Raw genomic sequence first — 19042 nt, 5'->3', positions numbered from 1 at the left:
TCCTTGTTTGTTTGTTTATGCGTGTGCATAAGCGTGCTGGTTCATCGATCGTTTTTACTGGCTATGTAAATCTCTGATAAAAACAGATGTAGACACAAATGCATACACATAGCTGCACACACACAGACGCACACAGGGATATTATACACACAGATGTACACATATGTTTACACACAAATGTACACGTGGATGTAGACAGATGTACACACAGATACACACAGATGATGTCGACAGACACACACAAATGCCTTCACACAAAAAACATCAATGTTTACAAAAAAGTTTCTCTCTCTCTCTTTGCACAGATATACATAAACATATTCCCTAACATAAACACACATACATGCATAAAGAAAATATCTTTCAAAGTCACTTTTCTATTCAAGTACATTAATAAAAATTTAAAAGAGGGTAACACTGTCAAATACCAGTAAAATGTAGTAACTTTTTCTTAGTCTACTGATTCGATCTAGTGAACAGTTTGTTGTAATTTAACGGACAAAACTTAATGTAATCAATGGATGATCAAATTGCGTCTACAAGATGGCGATAAATGATGTCTTTGAAACACTCTAAGTCGGTTCATACCGAAAGGGGTTTGATATTGCTGTCTATAACGAAATACGAAAAGCCAGGTATGGCATAAGTGGAACCTACAGAAGAATGTGCGCCTCCAAGCGAGAGACCAGCGAGTCCTCCCTACTGTGGTGACTACGGACAGGGTTACCACTGCGCTAGCGGGGTCACCCATGTAGCCCGCTTCTTCATCACTCTCTCTCTCCATTTGTTCTCATCGCTCAACTTCTACTTTTTACCTGTGAAAAAAAGACATTAAAGTGGATGTCATTCCACCCCAGCCCCCAATTTTACTGCTCCCTCGCCTTCTTTTCCTTTTACATTCTCCTTTCTTTATCCCTCCCTCTCGTCCCTCCATTTCTCCCTCCCTCTCCTGCTCACTACATGGCATCTCCGACAAGAGACGCTGGCAAAGGTTCAGTAGCGGTGCTCAAGGTGCCAGTGCACACCTGTAGTTTTTTTTAGCTTTGCAGAGTAACGGACAGGTTCGACCGGCCTCGATGTAAGGATGCGCACACAGTTGGTGTGTGCAGGAGTCTACAGGTATGTACCCTTGGGTACCAGACTTCGCCTTGCGTTGTAAGGAGCGGCGCCTGGATCCTCCGCATGTCTCCCCCTTGCGAGGCTGGAAGCCTCTCGGCACGAGCAGGTGCCTGGCAACGGAGTCACGTGTGGGAAGAGAGCACCTTACATGGGAGGGCAACACTTCGGGGTCAGCTGGGGGATTCGTGAGAGGAAGGGGGCAAGCACCGGGGATAGGGTTGCAGGAGCAGGTCTCTGCGCATGCGCACAATTAAAGTGTTATCATTCCGGTGCGGGCAAGGACACAAGCCGAGCTCTCCTTTCTCTCGCTCCAACCTTCCCTCCTCGCCTGTGGGTCGTTTTGCCAGGGGTCAAGCGAGGCATTTCAGTCGGACAAAATGGTGAGTCCAAAAGCCGCTAGCATGTCGCGGCCTCCTTTGTCTTTCAGGGGCAACTACCACCTCGCGCCCAAGCATGATGGGATTGTGCAATCTGTGGATTTCTGTCTTGTGCCACTAACCTGGAGGAGGGCCTGCCGGGCTGCTAGTCTTCCTGCTAAACATTTCCAGACTAGCCCGCTAACCAAAGTCATGGCGCATAGCTGGTGCGCACATTAATCACACCCTTTCTCATGCTAAGGGGCACGTTTACCCCGCCTCTACCCATTTAATCTTACCTATTCTCTTATTCTATCAATTTCACTCGCCTCACTGATTTCCTATTTTTTTCACTTCTATTTAGAAAAAGAATTGCTGTTCTCTACTACGCATTATACTGTTGTTTCGTATCATTCTTTGGATTGGCTTTCAACACAAATCCCTTCAAGGATGCATGATATTAGTTTTTAAAAAAAAGACATTCTTTTATGGAGGCATAGACCATTTTAAAGTCGCCATTTAACTGGCCTGTGCATCGTTCAGTCAGAAGAATCGAGAAGGTCTTTACAATCACTTGTTGTTGAGGAGTCTGAAGGCCACAGGTCGGAAGCACATGATAACAGCATCTTTATGCGCGATAACCAATAGGAAACAGACGTAGACAACAACCCCTCCCTACACACACACACTACGCACGCACTGACACGTGCCAACACACAACACACGCACGCATGACGATTTGATAAGAAACAGGATGAAGAGCTGGCTCGCAACATCACCAGGTACCCACACTGCGCTTCTCGTGTAAAGACCACCTCGACAGGGTGTGATGTGAAACCAGGGTACCTCTGCTGACTACAGCCCTGTACCTATTTTTAGCTGCGTGCATTTATTTCCGTTCTGGAGGAGAGAAAGAGGGGTGAGCCTGGCATAAAGGAGGGTTGTACGGCATTCTGTACCGGCTTTTCTTTCTCTCTTTTCCGCACAAGCACTCACGCTTTCCAAGATGGTAAGTCCGAGTTTCCTGTTCTATTCTGATTGTCTTGAAGTATTTTCCGCCATAAAACGTGGAGGATGTCTTGCTACACTCTGTTATAACGGATAGTAAAGTCTGTTCTGTGCGGGGTTAGACACCTTTATCTTGCTGGTCACGACCTTCGTGGTCCAACAATATTGCCTCGTTATTTCATCATACGGTGATATATTGCTATAAACAAAACACCTTAACTGTTTTCTTCTGTATTGGTCATGAGTGGGAAGACTGAGGGGTCTTTTTTTTGCGTAAGCTTACAGTGGGTGTGACTAGTTTTCACGAGATATTTGTGAGTCTGGCGCATTTTCAGATTGTTTGTAACATTCATAGTGTTGTGCCTTGACCTCTTGCTTACTTGTAGTTGATATATATTGACTTCTTTACGGCTCTAGCTAGCTATCACAGTGAATATATTTGTGTGGTGCAACCCTTCCCCGAAATAATATTGCTAAAATACATCAGAATAATAAACCAGTTCTGAAAGATAACAAAAAGCAGAAGTCACTTTGTGTATTTTTGTTGTCATTTGATAATGTTCATGTTATTTATAGTGTTATTGTCTGGGTGGAGTGGGGACAGTGAGATATGTCATCCAGCTGTTGTTATGTAAGCGAGAATGTTTACATATGTCATTTTTTACGTTGAATAATATGAATGAAAGGTTAGTGTTAGTGTTAACTAAGAATAAGTTAACAAGTGTGATGAGTCATTGACTTAAGATACCTCTTGGAGAATGTTAGATACAGTAAACTTCATGTTTATTTCAACCTGACATACACTTTGTTAAAGTTGGGGACGAAATGTAATGACAGGTGAGGTTAATGAGAAGGAGAACAGTGTGAGGTGTGGCTATGAGACATAGTCATTGTAAGACATTGTAAGACATAGTCAGAGAATAGTGTAGTCTAGCATCTTTCAGCAGTGCTGCTATGGACATTCAACTTCCCACCTAGTCATCCGCACTGTTCTTATGTTTCAGACCTCTCAGTTCAAGATAACAGAGAAGCAGTATAATGGTAAGTCTTGTTTCATTCTTCAAAATCGCCGAGAAATCATCGTGATGATGGATGCTAAGATATATATTCAGTATCTGCGTTAATACCCGGGGTGTGCATTACTTTCCTCACTTAGTATCATCTATATGTATGTAACCTATTCGAAGTTGTTAAATGCCAAGTCTGCTGTATTCACAACTCACAGTTTGCATCTTACCATCATTTCACAATAATTTACTCACCGTCGGGTGGCCACATGTATGTTTACCGATAAACCCATCCCTGCTCACATTTACTCATAATTTCCTTTAATCTTACTTTTTGTCTGCTACCTGAGTAGTCATGCATATCCTTTTGCCCTGTACGGTACCTTATTCTTTACTCTTAGCATCTCTAATTAATTACTCGTGGACAATAATACACAAAATACCCGAATATAAAGGTAATGGTGTGTCATTGTTCAATGTTCTTTTAAAACATTGTTTTGGAGTTGTGGTCATGATAGAGTCTTACTACACACATTCAAGGTTTATATACATGAATACAAATGCATGCATTGAAAGACATTAAAAAAAATACACGGTACTAATTTATAATTTGTCTGGAGTTTTAACACGAGTCCGTAACGGTCTCAGGTGTTACAACTCCAGCAAAACGCAGGTGTGCAGGTTATGCACCGTGACAAGTATTTGTGTATCTTGACAGGTGGCAGTGTACCATAACGATAGGTGTGCACCATGATCGTGGTGTGGTCGTGAAATGGTGTCAGTGGTGTGGTCACATACCATGACAAGTTCTTGTTTTTTGACATAGTCTTCTGACTTTCTTGCTGGCTCTACTCTCTCTTTCATTTTTCTTTTTTCCTCTTTCTACCTACCTCCTATACTCGTTACCTCATCACCTTTTTTTTAAAGATTACCTCACTCCCTGCTACCTTCCTGTCTTTCTGTTGTAGTCTCCCTTTATTGTCTCCCTCTGTCCATGTTTTGCTTGCCTCCCTTGACTATGGGCGTTGTTGCGTCGAAGTAAGAAAGTGTGTGTATGTGTAAACACGCACACACGTACAGGCGTGCGCCCTTGCCAGCCCCGGCCTACACCTGCAATGCCGCACCTACAGGCTTGCAGTCAGTTGCCATGAAAACCCCGCCGCCGCTGCCAAATTTGGCGTGATGACGTCAGCCAGCCCCTGGAAACTGCCAGCTTCTGTACCTGTTCACGTGCTGCCAGACCTTGACCCCTGCGTCATACGGGGGAGGGGTTAATGGAGGATGTTTATGCTGTCTCCTTCTCCTGCACCTTTCTAATCTTGCTTTCATCTGGTATTGCGCGCTGCTGCACTATTCATCCTAGATTACTTGCTCAGTTGGAAGATCATATAAAGTGATGATAAAGTAATAATTAAAACAATGAATGTACTGTCTGACTGAGCGAAAGGTAGTGATGACGTGGTGGTTCTGTAGCAATAATGCAATAATTAAATTATGGTATAGTTTAGAATGCATTACTAATTCTGTGAAATGTGTGACGATGTGCAGACGCTAGCCAGACCTTCCACTTGTTCGATAAGAAGGGCAATGGCTTGGTGTCGACCAAGGACTTGGGGCAGGTCTTCAAGAGCCTTGGTCTGCAGGTGGAGGACGAAAAGCTCAAGTTCTGGGCCGACGAAGCTGACGAAGATGGTAAGAACGCGAGCAAACAAAAAGTGTGTGCGTGTGCGTGGATGAGGGAGAAAGAGCGAGTGTATGTGAGAGAGAGAGCAAGTCTGTGAGTGTGCACGTGAGTTTGTGAGAGAGAGAATGTGTCTGCGTATGTGTGAGAATGTATGTGTGTGTAAACGTGAGTGACTGAGGGAGAGAAATAAAAAGTTTCACGCGTCGGTGTACGTATAGTGATACCCTATGCAAAGCCAACCTACAGTATAAAATAATAGACAGACTTAGGACAGACAAGAAAAACAGTCCTGACACTCGCAGGTGAGAAGAATGTCCAGGTCTGCTGATTGTCGTGTGTGTGTGTGTCGCAGCCACGGGCTTCATCTCGTGGGAGCAGTTCAAGCCTGTGTATGAGGTGAAGCTACGGGAGGATGAAGATGAGCGCGAGCTCCGCGAAGCGTTCCGAGTGCTGGACAAGGGCAACAAGGGCGTCATCGCCGTGGAGGACCTACGCTGGATCCTGCGGTCTCTTGGCGACGACCTCACGGACGAGGAGATCGAGGACATGATAATGGAGACCGACACAGACGGCAGCGGCACGGTAGATTACGAAGGTATGTTTAGAAGGTTTGTTAGGTTTGTTAGATGATGTGTTTGAAAAGGCGGTCAACGCGGTAGACTCACTGGTAACAGCAAAAACCTGGCGAAATACAAGTGCAGGTGGGAAATTTGGAAACTCTATAGAGTAAAGTGTGCAGCATTTGATAGGAATTCGATAGAGAGATCGATTCATGAACTAGGAACGACCAATACATTATTGAAACTTGTGAAGATGGGCATCTCCATCAAGTCTGCAACAGTCAGCAGGAAAGCATGTCTGAAATAATTATACAACAGTCATCAGGAAGGTCTGTTTAATTATATACTACTCACTAGGAAATTCAGTCTAAACGTAACACAGTACTACGGTCTGTGATAATCTCTTCTCATGTCTTTATTTACCTACGGATTTCTAGTTTTGCATTTACATTTACCTGTGTCTCGGAGTATGTATATAAATATGTTGCAATATTTAACTATATTTAACTATATGCCGTGCTGCGGCAGTGATGATGATGATGATGATGATGATGATGATGTAGAGCTAGTAAGCGTGCGTACAGTCCCCTCATTAGCTGCTGAGTGTCAGTGATGTGGTCTGTCGATGTCTACGTTGTTTGGGCATTGTCTCCATTGGTTACCGTGTCAGTGACGTAGTCAAGGAAGGCATGGCATAGTAGCGAGGCATGTGGTGCATGGACAGCCAGACTTCCTGTACACGTGTGTGCGTTCTCACGAACGCAGGGTTCGTCATGCGCGGTCGATGTGCGCGCATGTGCGTGTTCCTGTGTGTGCGTGTGTTCGTAAGAATGTTCGCGATGTGTGTGTGTGTGCGCCCGTGTTAGTGCGTCCGTGTGTGCGTGCGCGCGCGCGCGTCGTCATCGTTTGTTAAATTCGAGCAAACAACTGTTTTGTTGCTTTTGCACAGTTTCTTCTGCATTTTTACTGCTCTAACTCGCTGCATACGGCAAATGAAATGACTGAGTGGGACTGGCATGTCCTCTAACACTAAACAGTCCTTCAACACCAGCCACAACTGTTTGGATACTTTTGTAAGTTTAGGACACAATGTTCATGCGTCCATAACCTGTAGCCATAAATACAATATAATGAAAAAAACTGGAAGCTGGTGCCAACAGGTAAAACTAATCTTACAGAGGTGTACAGATACCAAAAGAAAGAAAGAAATTATACGAGAAATTTGGTTTTTGGTCTTGAAGACAAAAAAATGATGTTGAATTTATGGATAGGAAGCTAAATACAGAAGTTCAGAGAAAATGTATGAACACGAGAAGGATAGCATACTATCAAACTGTGAATGGAGAATTAATCTGCTCATTTGTAACAAGAAACCTTTTGTGGAATTTAACTGACTAATGTTTACTCTCTCTGACGGGGCAACAGAGAGACATTCACAGAATTGCGACCTGTGATCTCTTTTCCTGTCTGCCTTCCTGTGATGGCATGCAAACAACCAAACGTGTTTTCATGAACACAACCTATTTGATTTTGACGATAATGTTCGTTGTTTATTGCATTATTGCATATCTTCCTTTTTTGCATTACTAATAGCCATGGAAAATGAGCCTCACCAATGACCAGACTGTATTAAAATATAAAATCCTCAGAACAAACACACACATACACCTCTCAGACAATCCAATAAAAGGAAGACAAAACTTTCATTATTAATTAAACTCATTCTGGACTGACAAGTTGAATCATTAAGAACCAAGACACATAGTGGTTTTTTTGGACGCCAATAAAATGTTTTAGGTGAGATAAAATCTCATTTTAACACTCATTCATAGTAAATCATTTTCTGAAAGTAATTAAAAATATTCTAATTATACAGTAAGTTTTAAAACTTCTTTAAGAAACATGTCTTTTTCTATTTAAAGGAAATTTCTGAAAATGATTCTGTTCTTGAAGTATATATAATGTGACAATGGTTTGCACAATCTATGTTTAAAGGCTTGAAGAGACCATCTGATAGAAAGAAATGCTTCAGCGTTCTACGAGGTTTTAATTGTCTGAGTGGTTCGCGTTTAATTCTAGTCATGCGTACAGGCACTGACTGTATAATAACCGCAGTTTATTTATTGCTCGCAGCTCACCGCGATCCACCCTAACACTACCCCGTAGATTGGCTAGGGTACTTAAAAAAAAATATAAAAAAGCGCATAAACTTCGGCGACACCAAATTTTGAGATTTTTGTTTATAAAGCTGAAGACTTGAAAACAAACGCACCAAGTGAAGCGCTGTGCCAACAGTCACGGAAAGAATATGTTTTGTAGACATGTAGACATTAGAATACTCTTTTGCATGCAGATGCCACGAATGTGTGAATTTCCTCTTGTTTTTTCAGAATTCAGAAATCTGATGAATTCAAACTGAGCACCTTTCTGACAAAACCCAGCAGGATTCCAAGTTTGTATATATATACTACAGGATTGCAAGTTGGTCGGTGATCATAAACTTTTGTTCCCTCTGCCAGTTGAAACACAGCTGAATGGCCGGTTGTAATGTTTAATAGAAACTGCCCAGCAGATCTTGTACAAGAGGCAAAAACTTCGATGCCATAGTAAGCAACATAATCTGACCTTACCAAAATGTGGGACAGAGAGAAAGAGAAAAAGAAAAAATACAAAGAACGAACAAGGAAGATGGAGTATGAGTTTTAAAATAAGATCAAAGAAATCGTGAAAGCAACGCAGATAACGAATGAGCACAAAGGAAAGTTCAAAGAACAATATTTGTTTTCTCTTTCTCTCTCACTCTTCCCCTTCCGTCATCTGTCTGAAATGACATGACAACTATCTCACCCTTAGATCTTCATTCATTGTGGCCATACTTCTCACCATTTACGAAGAAAGCAACAACAACAGTAAAATACATGAACAATGTATATTCAGCCAAATTCTTGTTTCCATCATATTATTTATTACTCTGTTTTTACTAATTTTGATAATTTTATTTTAATAAAGCCATTTGAGTATCTTACAAAGGTCTTCGCTCACGGGTCCTTTATATCGAGAAATTCCCGACTTACTTCATGCGCCCTTTGACCTATGCATGGTGTCCCTCCTGTCCGTTTTTCCCGTGTCCCTCTGTACATGCATGACTGCACGCAGCTCATCTTGTACCCGACTTTTATACTTCCTTCCCTTGTTCCTGCTTCAACCGCATGTCGACGCGCTTTCATACTAAAGGGAGAGCAGGTTGCTCTCACACCTCACTGGTCTTCAGGCCCTCCTCACCGGGCAAATGTCAAATGTTTGGTCAAAGTTGATTGTAAAGTTGCAGGAAGCCAGCGGTTTGGAGCTAACGTTCGGGGCAATTGAATTTTTTTTTTTTTTGTTTTTGTTTTTTTGTTGCAATTTTGCTTTTCAGTCCTTTTGTCGATACAATGCAAGTTTTGGTGGTTTCAGATCTTTGATTCTTTGATGTTTTGCCCGACTGGGAATGGCCTTTAGACCCGCCCTGAAATTTTAAAAACCTAATGGCTCTTCATACTATGAAGGCGTGGTGTTGTCCCTTGCGTACTTTTGTGTGCTGTTGTCGTCAAACATCTATCGTCTGGGCTGTCGTCGTTTACTCTCTAGGCCGTGGCCACGTTGTGATGTCGTGGGTGGACTGTCTCGTCCTCGCTGTTGTTAGATGAGGTCAGTGAACGATTGCTAAACGTCACTTCCGCTGAGTCATCTCTTCTTTTATCCTTGTGCAGAGTTCTATAAACTGATGATGGGCTGAGCTGATGCTATCGCACTCCTGGCGCAGGCTGATCCCCCCTCTTCCGCCACGTGTCCCCCAGGACACCCCTTTAAAACCTTTGTTTGGCAAGATGACCAGAGAAAGTGCGAGAATCGGGAGGGGGGAATCAGGTCATGACATGGCCAACCAGCTCCATTATAACATTTTTTTTGTTTTTCTACTTCCGCTCCACACATCCGCCAGCCTTCATTAAGGCCATGCCATGCCCCATGTGACAGACCTGTCCCGGCAGTTCACTATGTCGCCATGTGCATGCCATGTATGCCATCAAAGACATTAATGAAAAATTTGACGCTGATGCTTCAGATGAAAATCTAAATCGTAGTACCCCTAAAATAAACAAACAAAAACAAACCGCAATATCATTGTTTAACACATCATTACAAATAAAGCTGACATGAGTTTGTAAAACACTTTGTTCTAGAATGTACTTTGTGGTCTTAAATGCCCACTACAGGCTTCTGAGTATTTTGGCTGTTAAAGGCTCGCCAAGCTTGTAACTGTTCTCCTCACATTCTTGTAACCTCTCTGTCGTTTCATGCGGTGACCTTTAGCCGCCTGTATATGACTGCTCACAATATGACTTCATAATTCCTCGACACACCCCATCCCATCCCACCCCGACCCCACCCCGACCCCACCCTCTCCCCAACGTGCATACTTGACGATGTTATCTGATTCATGTGTATGTTGACGGTTTCAGGGGAGACCCAATAACAAGTGTACATATAATTTATCGTCATGCCTTTCCAGTCCATTTGATTGGTTTGAGCTTTTTTGTCTTTATTTTCTAAAAGCCAGTTCTTCATAATCACCAAAGACTGACATTTTTGTTGACCAAAAGCGTTTTGTTTTCATTTAGTCTCCTGCATTCACTTGAAAACATAGCAGAGCACGCTCTGTCACCTCACTGAGTACCTTTGGAGTAGGATTCAGGTGCTGTCTAATACAATCTTGTAAAGCTTTTAGACTGACGGTCTGCAAGTCCTAATGTTAACACTTCACACCACTGTCAGCTAAGTACAAACATCCAGAATCACATCTTAGCAAAGTTACTAAAAGGTAGCGCTTGAATTCCTGTCGACATATCTAGAACAGCTAATTCCTGTCGAAATAACAAATAAATGTTAGCGGTGACTAATGAAACCATCACTTTGCCTGAAGGTACTGAAAACAAGCAGAGCATGGATCATGAGTGGACACGTTGCTAACGCCATTGCAAGTTTGTGTACTAATGTTTTAATACAGTCCATGGCGGCACCCAACCACCGCAAGTCTTCTGGACCTTCACTAACTTGCTTCAAGTCCAAGGACAAACGATGAACTGTGGCTTTTGATTGGTTCACTTCTACTCTTATCTTCTTGCTGTATGTGGATAGAATGAGACGATCAGGCTGAGTGGACTGCTCTCTTCTTGTTCGTTATTGGTTCAATGTTTTTGATCGAGCCCCTTCCCCGTTCATTTGGCTGAGGCCGTCTCTGACATTCTTTTTGTCTGGATGTCGGAGCTCAAATAAACATGGTTCATGTTGCTCTCGGCGTTTTCTTGTTTTTTGACACTGATGAGTGTGTGCTTCAGGTGAAAAGACAAGAAACTGATGAAAACTACGACGGTGACTACGACGATGTCGATTATGATGCAAAATATTGACAAATAAGTGCGAACATTAACCTTAGTCTTATGGTCTCAGTTTCAAACGAATGACATAATAAATAATGGCCTAGTAGATGCGATGACTACTAACTAATTCGTTATTTTACAACATAATTATGGCAAGGACAGAAGAGGGGGTAATAGGCATCGAAGCAAGAGTGACTGAGGGAATCACTTTCTTTTCTTTAAACTTTGTTACATCAAACGAGTAGAGATTTATTTTTCAGACCTTTTTCGGTTACATTTTAAATTAATTATTAAGATTTCAAACACAAATAAACCACCGAGACAGTGGTGACAGAGAATTACAAGCGCAAATCCAGAATTCGTGGGCAAAGACAGCAAGAAATAAAAAGTAGAAGGCAGGGCCCATGGTGTTTTGTTCTCAGGAAGTGGCTTGTGACACTTGTACACACTTCTTAACACTTGTACATAAAACAAACTGCTGGAACACCCTGCGGGGGGCAGTGTGCACTTGATGACACAGACAAGACCAACCATCTGTTTTCAAGATTAAAACGAGGTTAAAGGAAGTTCAGGAAACCGTATGACGGAAACAACATGTTCAAGGACGAACCTTGTAAGGAGAACGAGAAAAACAGACAACCCGCATATAAACTACAAATAAACACTACATTATTATTACTAGTAGTACAGAGAGAGATTGGACAAGTACACTAACAAAGGCAAATCAGCAAAAAGTTGAAAAACACGTTAATTCCCATTTACACAGTTCTAAGAGTTTATTTAAAATGATGTTTTGAGACGATTATTTAAATGCTCTCGTCTTGTGTGAGATAAATATATGACATAAATAGTTGATGGCACTTGCACTTTGCCCTCATGGTCATGGTTTCAAGTGTGCGAGTAAAACTCACGCGGACCCTAAGTACTCAAAACATTGTGAGTGAGATAAGCAAACAAGCCCCTGTGGGACCCCGGGGTATGCTTGCCTAGCAAGCATTGCAAGAATAGGGTCCCTGCCATCCAGCCAGGCATGTCGTAAGAGGCGACTAAGGTGGACACCTCACCTAGAGGTAAAATAGGTTGTGGTAGGGCTAACAACCCCACCATGTAAAAAAAATCCTGTTACAGAAACTAAAACCAGAGAACTCGTCACAGATGGCGAAGGTAATGAAGCACACCAGGAGACTGGACTAATGACGGACGACAGCCAAACCCGAAAGGGAGCTGGCGCCCCGACAGCGGATTTACTGAAGGCCGAGGCAGAAGTTGAGGGTGGGGTGCTGGAACGTCCAGACCTTGTACCAGACTGGCAGGATGCTCCAATTAGTCAAGGAGTTTGACAACTACAACTTGGACATCCTGGGAGTCAGTGAGGTCAGATGGACCGGCACGGGAAAGAGGAGACTAGCGTCAGGACATACCATCTTGTTCTCAGGAAGATCAGACGCTCAGCACTCTGAAGGAGTAGCTCTACTCCTCAACAAGAAAACGGAAAAGGCACTGCTGGAATGGAAGCCTTATGGACCCAGGCTTTTGAGAGCAAGATTCCATTCCAAGTACACCAAGCTGACAGTGCTAGCCTGCTATGCACCAACAAATGACTCTGAGGCAGAAGACAAGGATGCTTTTTACGATCAGCTCCAGGCAGCCTCAGAAAGCGTTCCAGCCCACGACATGTTGCTCATCATCGGCGATCTCAATGCCAAGGTGGGAAGTGACAACACCTGCAGGGAGCATGTCATGGGCAAACATGGAATCGGAACCATCAATGACAACGGAGAGAGACTGGCAGACTTTTGTGAAGAAAACAACCTACTGATTGGAGGCACACTCTTCCACACAAAGACATCCACAAGGCAACATGGACATCACCAGATGGGATCACAAAGAACCAGATAGACCATGTCATCATCAACCGAAAATGGAGGAGCTCACTTCAAGATGTTAGAGCCTACAGAGGAGCAGACATTGCCAGTGACCACACTCTTGTGATAGCCACAGTTTCTCTGAAGCTGCGTCGATCACGAGGAAAACAGGCACGTCAGCAGAGAGTGGACTCCGGCAAACTAAAAAATCCAGCCACCGAAAGGGCCTTTGCTATTGAAGTAAAGAACAGGTTCCAGGCACTAGGAGACCAACAAGAGATGACCTTAGACGACTTCAATCGAGTCTTACAGGAATCAGGAGAGAAAATACTGGGCTTCCAACGGAAAAAGAAAGAACAGTGGATCAGAGAAGAGACATGGAAGAAGATAGAAGAGAGAAAGTCAGCCAAACAAAGAATCAACAGCACCAGATCTGAACGCCTGAAGGAACAACACAGACAAAGATATGCAAAACTGAACAAAGAGGTAAAGAGGATGACAAGAACCGACAAAAGATATCACATAGAGAAACTGGCAGATGAAGCAGAAAATGCAGCAAGTAAAAATGACCTGAAGACACTGTACAAGATAAACAAACAGCTAAACAACGGGTTTAAGAACAGTGATGTGCCAGTGAAAGACGTGAACGGTAATGTCGTCGAGGGAGAGGCAGGAAAACTACAGCGCTGGAGGGAACATTTTGAGTCAGTTCTGAACAGACCAGATCCCCCTCAGCTTGCAGACATCCAGCCAGCAGCTATAGACCTTGACATCTGCACAGACCCACCAAGCCTGGAAGAAGTGACAGCAGCAGTCAAGACAATGAAGAGTGGCAAAGCACCAGGGGCAGATGGAATAACAGCAGAGATGTTGAAAGCAGATATAAATGTGACAGCTCCCAAGCTGACTGAAATCTTCAGGCAAATTTGGGAATCAGGGCAGGTCCCTGTTGCGTGGAAGACAGGGCTCATCTTCAAGTTACCCAAGAAAGGAGATCTTGGAGACTGCAATAATTGGAGGGGCATAACACTTCTTTCCCTCACCAGCAAGGTCTTCAGCAAGATTGTTTTGTCAAGACTGACGGCAACTCTTGAGAAAGACCTCCGACCACAGCAAGCAGGATTTCGCCCTGGGCGATCCTGCTCCGAACACATCTTCATTCTGCGACAGATTCTGGAGCAGAGCAACGAATGGAACACACCGCTGTACATCAATTTCATCGACCTGGAGAAGGCTTTTGACAGCATCCACCGCGAGTCCTTATGGAAGATCCTGAGGCATTACGGAGTCCCTGCAAAACTTGTTCAGGTCATTGCAATGCTGTACAGCGATTTCAAATCCCAGGTTGTCTGTGACACGGAGCTCACAGACCCCTTCAACGTCAGTACCGGGGTGAAGCAGGGCTGCATTCTGTCGCCGTTCCTCTTCATCCTGGCCATGGACTGGATCATGAAGACTTCCACCGACAGCGAGAGGAGAGGGCTCAGATGGACCATGACTATGACAGCAACAACAGCACTGGAAGACTTGGACTTTGCTGATGACATTGCCCTGCTGTCACACCGCCACCAAGACATGCAGGAAAAAACAAAGGCCTTCTCAGAAACAGCTGGAAACCTTGGCTTGAAGGTCAGCACAAAAAAGACTAACAGTATGAGAGTGAACGCCAGAGTCCAAGACAGCATCAAACTAAATGGAGAAGAGATTGAGGAAGTTGACAGTTTCACCTATCTTGGGTCCAAAATGTCAAACACTGGGGATGCGGAGGTGGAGATTCGAGCCCGACTGGCGAAAGCCAGTCAGGCCTTTGCCTCACTCAGGAGCACATGGAAGGCAAAAAACATCAGCCAGAAGATCAAGCTGAGAATCTTCAAGTCAAATGTGATCAGCACCCTCCTTTACGGATCAGAATCTTGGAAGATGACCAAAACCATCAGTAACAAGCTTGACGTCTTCCAAAACAGATGCTCAGGCGCATACTTAACATCTTTTGGCCAAACACCATCACCAACGAAGAACTCCACCGAAGAAGTGAAACCGAGTCCATCACCACGCAGGTTCAACGAAGGCGTTGGCGATGGATTGGACATGTGCTCCGCCAGCAGACAGCAGACCTTTCCAGAGTCGCCCTACGATGGACTCCAGACGGCCGAAGAAAACGAGGCCGCCCAAAGGAAACTTGGAGAAGAACAGTGGAAAGGGAGATGAAAGGAAAGGGCTGGACATGGGGTCACCTAGAGCGTGTTTCAGCCGATCGACATCGGTGGCGGACTCTGGTTGAGGCCTTATGTGCAACCTGATGCACAAAGAGGAATAGATAGATAAGCAAACAAGGAAGGATGCGTGTCATCGCAGCTCAAACTTTAAATGTTATCTTCAGAAACCAGCTTGTTTGTCATGTCTTTTCTATTAAAAATGATTAAAATGCAATAAACATTTTATTTTAATGCTTACTATTAGTCTAAAAGCACGGTAGTATTTAAATGTTCAATTAAATATTTTCAAATTGTTTAAAAAACAAATTCTAGCTACTCTTTGAGGTCAGTATACAAGAGAAGAAGTTATTTATCAGCCAAGTGACATTGCACTAGGAATTCTACATGGTGATGGGTGCCACTTAATAAATACTGATAGTCATACCTATACTTGCAGACGCTGCTGCTCCCACTGTTGTTTATATGTTTTAATTATCTCAAACAGCAGATACACAGAACAATGGAAAGAATAATTAGGCCTATCATCGTGTCGCCACGTTTTCCGGTGCCTTCTAAGATAGTTATTAAATAAAGTTGATGAAGAGAGTACTTGTCCCCCTATCAAAGGTAGGCTGAAAGCGCCTCAAAAAAAAAAAAAAAAAAAAGAAGCTGTATATCACATTATCTCAATATCATAATTAGTCTCTATGTCTCATATTTGGGTAATTAATGTTACATGCCATGGATAAGAAATGAGGTTTATTTGCCAATCCTTTATCCCTTGGTAAAAAAAAGTATTCTTCTTGGAGACCTTATGTTTCCATCCGCGGCCAAGGGTAGTGGTGTAGCGGGTGAGAGGGGCCTGTGATAATACTGTCACCTGTCCCCACACCCCTGTTGTATAGATACCCTAATGGTCTTTGTGAAAGGCCTGCAATCTTGTTAGCAGTCCTGACCACGGATTGAATGTCATCAGGCTGTGATAAACTGACTCTGGGACAGGGATTTTTTTTTTTTTTTTTGATATAGATGTATGATTACAACTTAAGTAATCGGAAGAATTAAAATTTTGCATGGCCCTGACTTTGGTTTTGTGTCACTTCCTGTCCCATAATACAACGAGCTGTCCAGCGACTCGAGACAGGACACTTGCATTGTAATCATGGAAATACTCTCATCGTCTGGCAACAACGAAACATTTTCTGCTCTCGCTCGCTCACACGTACGCACGCACTGACACACATACACGGACACAAGATCACTATGCTGCGTCATGGAATTTAATGTCTGTAAATTTGTTACTGCTCATCAACTCTTTCAAAGAAATTGATTTTGGATTCCGAAACGGATGTGGCGAAGGCCGACTAACGGATATAGCTGGTGCAGACCGCAGCTCTCGCTGTCATGTTTTAGCTCGAGCTGCTTGGATTTCAGAGGGTGAGACACTATTCAGAGGACAAGTCCTGAACTATTGTCTGGCACACATCTTATCACTCATTGTCACTTCTTGGTGACAGCTGCTTAACGAGAGGTTGAGAGTTTAAAGGTCACGATGCAACTGAAAACTGTTCTTGCCCTGTTGTTGGTCTTCACGCTGGCCACCCGCCTGGACACCCGAGAGATGGCTGTTGACGGACAGCTTTATGCTCCGCGTGACTTTGATCCCTACCAACTCTTGGGTATTTATTTCTAACTTTTGTTTGTATTTATTTTTTATTTGTGTATTATGTATTTGTTTATATTTTCCATTGAGTAATACAATCTTCTTTCTTCTTAAAATATATCAATACACCATTAAAATCAATAGTTAAAGTCTGAAGTTTGAATTTCGAATTATTTTTGTATTCATGCTACATCCGTTTAGACCAACTAAATTCTGTAAGAGACATTTATTTAGTATTAAGCTAAACTCACTCAATTAAACCATAGACACCAGTTAGTAAAGTGTGTCCTTGCTTGAACTGTCAGTATGCCGTGTGTCATTACCATCTGTCTATACCAGTGTTGTTGTTTTTTTAATTATTTTTTTTTGTTTTCCAGATGTGTCCAAAAAGACAATGCGACAAGGAATGCTGAAACATTTGTGTGACATGTTTGGGCAACTGGTTATTGATGGCAGGGATTTTTGCCTGGACATCTAGACCTGAGAAGTGCTGATGAATGCTGCTTCATCAAAGAAAATCGGAAATGTTCTCAGTTGACTTTGTTTCCCTGACTGTGTGAACTTTTTCTTGCAAAGGTTTAGTAACCATTAAAGTAATAACAAACATCTCTAACCAAAATGATAAATAAACTTATTCTTCGACTTGTCTGTCATTTGGCTCAACATAAATGTTAAGGAACGATTCACAGTTTCATGTGGTTGATGATTTTGTTTATGTCCATGTTTAGGGGGAGGAAAAGAGGAGTGAATAGAATTTCTTTTATTTCTTTGCTTAGTGCTTTCTGTGCTTTAACACAGTACTGAAACAAGATTTCCAAGAATATTATTTCAATGCTTGAACATATGGCATTGTCCATTAAGTAAAAACTTTTGGGTAAAACTATGTGATGTGTTAAATAACCACAACCATTTACAGGAAATTAGGTTGTGAAAAGAAGTGGTTACATTTGCTATTAGTAGAACCGAGAGTTGACAAAGCCTTGAACTTCCTTATTCTTATAGCAAAAATTTCATTTATAAATACAGATTTCTGAAGGCCATGCCAACAGTAGGTAGGTTTATGCCTTTTCTAAAGCCACGATACATTGTGTAATAATCTGTGGCATCTATTAACAAACACAAATATCCTTTCTGAAACAGTGGCTCCCAAAGTCAGACAAGGATGACCAGGACCAAGCTGAATTCTTGTATTAAAAATATTAAGTAGATACATGTATCCCAATTTTATTTTGTAGCAATGGCTGCAACATCTGAAATCTGCCATATTCCACTATCATTGATAATTTGACACAATGTCAGTCCTGACTTAAAGTCAAGCATGACTATACTTTGACACCTTTTCTATAGGCCACCAGATAAAATCCTTTTTTCCTTTCTGCCAAGAAACTGGACAACTGCAAAATTGATTGAAAACCTGCCCCGTGTATTGGTCGTGGAATATGGCCAGCTACTGGCCTCCTCCTCTGGTAAAGATAAACATCATGGCTGTGTCACTTAGTCAAGTTTTGGACTTCAGTGGAATGGTCTTGTATGTCATGATTGTGCAGGAAATTCCTTTATTCCTTAATTAACAAATTAAAGCAAGTCAGAAACAATTGTTTCTACTTTCTAAGTCACTAGTTGGATGCTGGAGGTGTCCAGAAAATGATGCCGCATTTCCTGTTATTGTCATGTGAATACAAAGATAAATAAATCTGTTGCTGCAAGCTGATTGGCATTGACATTGTGGCGCCACATGCAGGACATCCAACATATTACCGGAGTTTAGACAAAGATTTACAATCTCACTTTTGCAGAATATTCATTGCCCTTGTTTTTTTTATAAAAAAAACTCTTTGAATTCAGCACACTATAGATCATTCAGTTACTGTAACTTCGAAGATATGAAGATAACATCATTTCCTGTCCCGTGGTGCAGTTTAGACGACCAAGAGCAGAAAAAATGTCAGGGCGATGAGGAGGTGAACAATGACAGTCCATCCCTTTGTCCTTGGCCATCTTCAGTTCGGTTTCTTGAACTTTTATCTCATAGACACACTTCTGGCGGTTTTCCGGTTTAAAAAAATTGTCATCTTCACTCATGAACGCATAGAAATGAATACACACGGATGTTTGTCTGCTAGAGCTGCGTGTGCATTTGTTTTCATTTACAGGTCTGAGTGTGAACC

General features: G+C 42.5%; 1 protein-coding gene and 1 long non-coding RNA gene across 4 annotated transcripts; both read left to right on the top strand.

Annotated features, from left to right (window-relative positions):
• Window positions 1–1354: 1354 nt before the first annotated feature.
• LOC112566581 (troponin C-like) lies at window positions 1355–11063 on the top strand. Of its 3 annotated transcripts, none has more exons than XM_025242835.1 (5): window positions 1355–1499; window positions 3488–3524; window positions 5039–5182; window positions 5527–5769; window positions 9484–11063. In XM_025242835.1, the coding sequence occupies exons 1-5, from the start codon at window positions 1497–1499 to the stop codon at window positions 9507–9509; spliced, it is 453 nt and encodes a 150-aa protein (XP_025098620.1). In that variant the 5' UTR covers window positions 1355–1496; the 3' UTR covers window positions 9510–11063. The 3 variants fall into 3 exon arrangements, with proteins under 3 accessions (XP_025098620.1, XP_025098601.1, XP_025098610.1); XM_025242816.1 differs by having other exon boundaries at window positions 8125–11063; XM_025242825.1 differs by lacking the exon at window positions 1355–1499 and adding an exon at window positions 2265–2484 and having other exon boundaries at window positions 8125–11063.
• Window positions 11064–16359: 5296 nt separating this feature from the next.
• LOC112572888 lies at window positions 16360–18580 on the top strand. The gene is made up of 2 exons (XR_003101100.1): window positions 16360–16890; window positions 17252–18580. It is a non-coding gene; the product is annotated as an uncharacterized LOC112572888 (long non-coding RNA).
• The last annotated feature ends 462 nt before the right edge of the window (window positions 18581–19042 follow it).

This window comes from Pomacea canaliculata, linkage group LG1 (genome assembly GCF_003073045.1).
Source record: "Pomacea canaliculata isolate SZHN2017 linkage group LG1, ASM307304v1, whole genome shotgun sequence".
NCBI lineage: Eukaryota > Metazoa > Mollusca > Gastropoda > Architaenioglossa > Ampullariidae > Pomacea > Pomacea canaliculata.
The sequence above is the reverse complement of the archived record's forward strand: the minus strand, read 5'-3'. Positions and strand labels throughout refer to the sequence as shown.